The 8,126-nt window shown below is 30.8% G+C and overlaps 1 protein-coding gene across 1 annotated transcript; it reads left to right on the top strand.

Annotated features, from left to right (window-relative positions):
- Nucleotides 1–587: 587 nt before the first annotated feature.
- LOC125829422 (multiple organellar RNA editing factor 3, mitochondrial-like) lies at nt 588–5,674 on the top strand. Its single transcript, XM_049508641.1, has 4 exons — nt 588–997; nt 2,994–3,091; nt 4,955–5,020; nt 5,124–5,674. Exons 1-4 carry the CDS (start codon nt 648–650, stop codon nt 5,375–5,377), a joined length of 768 nt encoding a protein of 255 aa, XP_049364598.1. The 5' UTR covers nt 588–647; the 3' UTR covers nt 5,378–5,674.
- Nucleotides 5,675–8,126: the final 2,452 nt, after the last annotated feature.

The following is an 8,126-nucleotide window of genomic DNA, read 5'->3' as shown; positions in this document are numbered from 1 at the left end:
AAATTCATAAATAAATTGAATGAAACTGAAAGTATATTGAAAGTATTTGAAATCGGACTGAAGATATACCAAAATTGTGGAATTTAAAAACCAAATGTTACCTTAATGTGGGGCTGATTCTTTGCCACCATATTTTTATTTTTTTTGATAACTATTCTTTGGAATGACAAAGAAAGTAGAACTTTTTTTTTTTTTACTTGCAATGAAATTTGAAAGAGATGAAAATGGAGAATATTAGGACAAGCTTTGCAGCTTTGGCTTAGGAGGAATGAGAAAGTTCTAAAATTTATTTTTCAAGTCATACCGATGATTAAATTTAACATAATTTTTTATGAAATTGTTATTTTTAGGACAAATGATCAAATTGAACACATTTATAGTACATTAAGGCATATATAAATCATATAAAATATATTAAGAATCAAAATAAAACAACCCCATTAATTAAGGACCATTTTGATCATTCTCACCCTTTGAATAAATTTGGGAAGTTCCCAAATTCGTCCTTTTTTTTTTCTCTTTTCTTTTCAATCCCTAATGTTTTCCTTAATAACTGTTTAAACCCTCGATAAACCTTGTACCTCCTCCAACTCAAAGCCCTCACTTCTCAAATTTGAGAGTTTCCTCTCATTTCCACAGCTTCTCAAATGGCGCTGTTCGCCACCAGGCGCACTTTAGCTTCCACCATTTACCGTGCACTCTCTTCATCTTCATCATCATCATCTCGATTTCGATTTGTTCTTCCCCTTTTCTTCAATCCCCAGTATTACCCATCAGAGCAATTTGTTCCGACCCGTCCCAAGTCATCCGGGTCGGGTTACTCGCCCCTCAATGATCCTTCTCCCAACTGGAGTAACCGCCCCCCCAAGGAGACCATACTTTTGGATGGATGTGACTATGAGCATTGGCTAATTGTTATGGAGTTTCCTGAACCTAAGCCCTCTGAGGAAGATATGATCAATGCATATGTTAAAACCATTGCTGCCGTTGTCGGAAGGTACTCTTAAAAATAGCCCCTTTTTTGGTTTCTTGTTGGCATATTATACCTAGCTTGTTTTTTTTTTTTTTTAATGAATAGATAGGAGGATGAAAGTACGTTGTGGTAAAACTGGTTTATCAAGCTCCTCATTGGCTTACTATACGTGAGACCTAATCAAAGAGACATACTATACCTGGGTCACCTATAAGCGAGGATGATAATTATTCAACTATTGAATTCCTTGTTGTGTCGCTGGAGGGCGAGTTGGTAACATGGGTAAAGACTAGTAGGGATTTTAGGTTGGTAGACTTTCAGAGGAAGAGTGTATGTAACACTTCAAGCGAATCTCATATCGAATAGGGGCTAGAAAATCTTAGGATGTGTATAAAAAAGAAAAGCTTACTTGATAAGCACACTTTTGGGCTCGATCTGACGTAACTCAATGTCAAAGCCATGAATCATATTGGGCCAAAGTGGACAGTATGTGTCATGGGTTTAGGATAAGTCAAATTTGGTATCAGAGCTTGACTCCCTTAATACAGTGTAAGAGTGGGATGAACCTCTGTAAGTATACTAAAAGTTCCCATGAGGGAAGTGGATATGATGCCAATTGGGGAGTGTGAGTTGTTAGAGAGTACTTTGAGTGAATCTCCTTCGGAGTGATCATTGTTGGAGTATTCACTTGGGATATTTTTGGATAACTGGAGATTTTACTCTTTCTAATGCACATTTGATATATTTAATTTGCTCCTCTGTTCATGGATTTAGTCCGTCGGTCAAACTGACTGAACTCTGTAATTCGTTGTTTCCTTAATGTCCTTGTTATTGTTAGTAAACATTTAATTTGGTAAATTCCGCATTGTCCTTGCTATTGATCCTTATGTGAATCACTTTATTAAGCTTCAGTTGGATTCAGAAACAAAATTAATTAAAATGTGGTACAAGAGAAGAATAAAAACCTTTTTTTTTGCAAATTTGAGCATTCCAATTTCCTACCGTGTTGTTTCTGTAATGACATGATGCAGTTCACTAGGGATTGGAGAACTCAATAACGTTGTGCTTTGCAGATTTTCATGTAGTATGCTACTTTCTAAGAAAAAACTGCTGAATCACATTTTGTTCAAGTTTAATTTGATTTAGTGACAAAAATTGGAATAAACAGTTTTAAATGAGAAGGATAACAATTTGTTTTGCAAAACTTTACATTCCAAATTACTACCATTTTGTTGCTACTACAACATGATATGGTTCACTAGGGATTGGAGAATTGGGGTAATGTTGTGTTCTTTTATCTTATGAAATAACATTGTGTTTTATAGACTTGAATGTAGTTTCTTTTCTGAGAGAAGATTTTTCAATCACAGTTTATTCAAGTTTAATTTGATTTGGAGACAGAAATTGGTATTAAAGCAAAGTAAAACAGATGGAAAACAATTTTTTTGTGAAGGTTAACATTCTAAGTTGCTACCATGTTGTTCCTTTTTTAATAAGTACATGATGCAGTTCATTAGGGATCGGAAAATTGGGTAATATTGTGGTGCATTTCTATGTATGGTTGTGTTACTTGTTCACTGTATATCTCAATTTATTTCCTTGATTTCCTTGTTTTGATCTCTTCTAGTCTTTTCTGTTGAATTCTTTACAGTTCATAGCTTTATTTATTTATTTATTTATTCTTTCAACAGATCTTCATAGCTTTATTAACTAAGTAGTTCTATTAACTTCTGCAAACTTGTCTACCAAGTTATGAGTTCTAACTATGTTGCAGAGTAATTATATTGGTGCATATATGACCCATTATGTGCTTGAATACTGATGTATGTCGAATTTGTCGGTTTAGCTTTTCTACATCAAGGACCTTATTCTTAGAGTTGAATATACTGAATAAGATTTTAAAATGATCGGTGTTATTTCACTGCTTTGACTAGTAAACCTTTTTGTGTATTATTAGGCATATGCTGTTTTGTTTATGTAATGGACTAGTGGTATTTCATAGCTGTTTGTTGGTATGCAGTGAGGAAGAAGCCAAAAAGAAGATTTACTCTGTTTGTACAACCACATACACTGGGTTTGGTGTTTTGATTTCTGAAGAGCTTTCCTACAAAGTTAAAGGTATGTGGTTTTCTTTGCTGGTCATTTATGGTGTCTTGTTCTTTCATTTGTTTCCTTGAGTTACTCGTTAATTGTTATCTGAAGTTCCATTCTCAAATTGTCTTGTCATTATAAAAGGTTAAGAATTGGTATTTTCTAATATCAGGTTAAGTAGGGGCAAATACTTAGTTATTTTGGGATAGCAACTGAAATGGGGATAATCTTGAAGTTCTAAAGTGAGCATACAACTTTTGTTCGATGATTTGAAGAAGGAATGAGCATTCACATTCCTCTTTTCCACACTTACCCTAGAATGGAAAAGAAATGCCCTGGTTGTAGAGTTAAGACATAAGTGCTTACTTGGAGTCCTATTTAACTTGTGAATATTGGATATGTAAGATCTAGGTTTAAGGCTTACACTTGTAACATAATCAGCTTCTGTATGAGATTATAGGTTATCTAAAACAATGTTAAAGCTCTGCAATAACTTCCATGCAATAATCAGCTTACCCTCGATACTTTTGCAATTAAAAATATCAACTTTTGATTGGCTTTCGACCAGAATGAAGCGGAATGGAAAAATAGGATTCATATGGTCGACCCCAATAACTTTGGGGTTAAGTCTCAGTTGACTGGACTGTTAGGCTCGCTTAAACCTAGAATTAGGTACATCACAGGGTGAATGATTTTGGTCGAATAGGCAACTGTTCGGTGTGTGCAGCAATAAAATAAGTAATGTGCCTCATCGCCCATGAGCTCTGTCCTTAGAAGACATCACTGAACAGTTCACTTAGTTGTTATTTTTTCAACTTCTTTGTCCAGATAATTATTGTTTGTGCTTATAAAATATACAAGTAGTGCTACATGTATATTTTATTGTATGCTTTTTAGGGATGGCAATGGAGCGGGGCAGGGCGGATGCAGGGCAAACCCGCAGGAACCCGCAAAGACTTTACCCCACTCTGCCCCGCATAGCACAATTTCTATTTTTCCTCCGCCCCACATGAACCCACCTTGTTTAAACCCGCCCCGCATAATTCATAATTTTTTAATTAAAAGAAACGTAACAGTTATCAATCGTAGTTACTGCTAATATTAAAAGAATAATATATATATCTTCATTTGAAAGCTAAGTTATAGAATTTCATTATATGTTAGCTTCATTAACTGAACTAAGCTAAGAATTGTGTATTAATTTCATTAACTGAGCCTGTTACTGCTAGTTTCATTAACTGAACTAATTAGCTTTAATTCATGTTCCATCTTTGTCTTTCTTTTTATACATATACATAGATTTGATTAATTGTGTATTAATTATATAAGAGCCATTAAAATTTATTGAATTATAGAGGAGTGAATTAAAGAAGGTAAAGAATGAAATCCAAAGTATTTTTATAAGAATATATTAAGAATTTAAGTTTGACTAATGTCCAAATAATTAGTACCATGTACCTGCCCCGCCCCACCTATTTTCTTTAAAAATATTGTGTACCCGCTCCGCCCCTCCCCGCCCCCCGCTAAAGCTCTAATCCGCCCCGCCCCGCAAACACTAAAACCCTCTCCACCCCACAACCGCCCCGCCCCATTGCCATCCCTGATTCTTTTGTGCTTTTCTTCATTATCTTTTGTACACTTTGTGAAGCTCCATTTGACCTTTATCTATTCTTTCGTTTTTCACATTAATATTAATAACACTGCTAGTTTATTGATTGAACTTTAGGATCGGCTTAACCTTCTGTATGAGAAAACTATTACCCTTCCCTAATATTGGCATGCATGCACTTTGAGGTTTGGTCTCCCCGTTAATAGTTAGCAGATATATTGTTATTCTCAGAATTCTGTTATTTGATTTCATCATGATTGATTTCCTAATGTCATATGTAGGTCTACCTGGTGTTTTGTGGGTCTTGCCAGATTCATATCTAGATGTCCCCAACAAGGATTATGGAGGTTGGTTTGCTGAAAACTTATGTTTCTATGCCTTTGGGATTCTTCTGTCACTAGTAGCATGTCTGTTTCACCTGTTTACTGTTTCTGTTGATTGAACGTTTAGGTGATCAGTTCATAGATGGAAAAGTCATCCATAGGCCACAATATAGATTTAACCAAAACCAAAGTACTAGACCCAGGCCCCGACCTCGTTATGACAGACGCCGGGAGACCATGCAGGTTGAAAGAAGAGAACCAATACAAAGAGGAGCATGGGTACCCAATCAGCAACATCCTGCACAACCAGTGTCAATTGAAGGCCAGAATTTCTCCCATGGAACTGGAGGTCCGGCAGGATCTCAGGGGAATAATAGTTGAAGCTCCTATGCCAATTGGCATACAGTAAAATCTGTACTAATGGGATTAGGTTGGGTCAGATACTATTTGCCTCGTAAATTGTTTGTTTCATGAGTTCTCAACTGAGTGAAAGGGCATATTTTTCAGATGATGGAAATGTGAATATCTTTTCGTACCTGAACACATCAAGAGCATTGTGCCATATACTAGGAGGTGAATCTTCTTGTTTAAGTTGTCTTTAGGAAATGGTTTGCATATTTAAGTGTTGTAGAACAGTAATTCAAAACAGTGTCAATTCAGAGATGTTAATTTGAATGATGTTTGCTGTTAAAATTGTTTCTTTCATTTGGTTTATCTCATTAGATGAGAAAGCATATATAAGGGGTGGTCCTTTCTTTTTCACTGTTCTCATAATTTCAACTAGCATAACTTTCAATGTGTATAAGTTTGAGACTGAGGCATGGAATTCTTCAATTAGCTGGAAGGACTTCAAGATTATATTTTCGTGATTAATTTTATTTTGTGGGGTTGATTTTGCTTTTGCGAGATGAAAGTATGGAATTACATTTTTTTTGGTTTTTTTGCTGTCGTTGTCTGTGAATGTTATATGAATTAAGTTGTACTGTGAATTACTGATAGAGTATGTTTAATCATACTAGTATACATGCCCGCGTGTTGCGCGGATAATTTAAAATGTAATAATTTTATAATTAAAAATAACTAATAAAATGTATTATACACTTAATAATAGAATTTAATTTATAATAATACCATAATATTAATCATTAACTTATTTATTTGAGCATATTAAATTAATATTATTAGTACACACTTTATTTTATTGTGTTAAAATATTATATCTTTTAGTTTTATAATTTATTATGGTGATTTTTTTCTAAGAATACTATTAATTTTATGATTATTTTATCTTGATCAAATATGAGATGCTTCAAATATTTTTACGTGTTTGTACTTTGTTCTTTTTATGTTGTTTGAATAAGAAAATTATGTTAATAATTTATTAATTCTAACATTTCATATAAAATATTTGATAGCATGAAATTAAATGGCATGTTAATACATTTTCTATATATGTTTTAGATAAAATCAAAATATTTTCAAAATATTTTTTAGTGTTAAATTTGTGTAAAAATATAATAATATAAAATTGATTTAAAGGTAAAAATAATCTTAATTAATACAACCGTTATATTAGATTTACTCAAAGTTTGTATTGGATATTTTAAAATTTTAATTTGAATTGTATTAGAAAACATATGGATATGAATGAGAGGTTGTTGATTTGAATTTATCCACTTGAGTATATTATGAGTAATAATAGTTATCTTTGTATTCAATTTTTAAAAAAAAATAAATTGAAAATTATAAATTGTGCCATATATTTTAGAATCACAATTTTCAACTTAATTTAATGTTGTTATTATTTAATATTGTGAATTCTTCAATTTGCTAAGTGACTTATATTTGTTATATTGTTCAAGATAGAATTTAACGCTTGCTAGATATAGATAAATATTATTATCTTAAATCCAAAATTTTAAAGTTAATGAAATTTTAAAGTGACCACTTATATTTAATTAGAACTTATCTGGAACTTATTTATATAATTGGCTACTTAAAATTTAAAATTCAAAATGAATTGGTTAATAGTTATCGAATCCTAATTTTTAGCAACATGGAAAAGAAGTTTTAAAACTCCCTATTTAATTGGATAAAAATTTTTTCTAAATAAAGATTTATTCGGTATTGAAATTGTAATTTTTGTAAGCGTAAGATTTTGCAATGTTTTTATAGTGTTTGCAATTTTTATTTTTAGTGTTTGCATTTTTACGTAACTTTTTTTTTGTGTGTTTGCAATTTTTAACTTTTTATTTTTTGACAATTTTAAAAGTTAACAATGAGATATAGATATATATATATATATATATATAGACTACCGCTTTACATATATTTTTATTAGTTTTTCTAATGGCAAGAATTTTATATATAAATTATTCTTTTTATCATGTTTAAAATATATTAAACATTTTATATATAAATGCAGCAATCTATTTATTTAAAATAAGAGTGAATTCTTCTTATTATTTTTAAAATATTAAATTTAGAAGTTGCGGAAAGATAGTTAAAATATTTCACATTAAAAATATATGATAACTTCCCATAAAAAAGGAATCACATACAGTTATTCCCTATTTTCTAGAATCGATTTAAAATCATTTTAAAAATAATTTTCTTTATTTTAAAAAATCAGTTTTTTTAGCATTATCTTATATATTTATCATGATAATAAATTTTCAACCTTTTACAAAATAATATTTTTTTAGCTAATTTATAAAATGGATTTAAAAAAAAGTATTTATATCTGTTTTTAAAAATGTTGACAGTTGTCATTATTTGTGTAAGTTGATGACATGTTTCAATTTTTATTTCAAATTTTAATTTATAATATTTAATTAGTTATATAATATTTATTTAGTTATATAATATTTAATTATTATTTAAAATTCTAAAAATTTCTAGCGCTGACATGTGACATTTTTTCTTCTCATATTATATATAGATAGATATATACATAGATTATTATTATTATTATCTGCATTTTTTGTAATAAATAAATATGTTGTATTTTTAAATTTTAAACTAATAACTACCCACTAAAATCAATCCTTAAAATTCTTTTAATTAACGTGATGCATGGATTTTTTTTGAATTTTGAAATCAATAACTATCCTCACTTCACAATTAAAAA

This window comes from Solanum verrucosum, unplaced genomic scaffold (assembly GCF_900185275.1).
Source record: "Solanum verrucosum unplaced genomic scaffold, falcon-dt-bn FXZP01000052.1, whole genome shotgun sequence".
In the NCBI taxonomy this organism is placed as follows: Eukaryota; Viridiplantae; Streptophyta; class Magnoliopsida; order Solanales; family Solanaceae; genus Solanum; species Solanum verrucosum.
The sequence above is the reverse complement of the archived record's forward strand: the minus strand, read 5'-3'. Positions and strand labels throughout refer to the sequence as shown.

What these genes read in the sequence shown, in the direction of transcription:
- LOC125829422 (XM_049508641.1), top strand. Translation starts at nt 648, where the DNA reads ATGGCGCTGTTCGCCACCAGGCGCACTTTAGCTTCCACCATTTACCGT. An exon ending in GCTTTCCTACAAAGTTAAAG is followed by an intron (nt 3,092 to 4,954) that starts GTATGTGGTTTT and finishes TGTCATATGTAG; the next exon opens with GTCTACCTGGTGTTTTGTGG. An exon ending in CCCCAACAAGGATTATGGAG is followed by an intron (nt 5,021 to 5,123) that starts GTTGGTTTGCTG and finishes TTGAACGTTTAG; the next exon opens with GTGATCAGTTCATAGATGGA.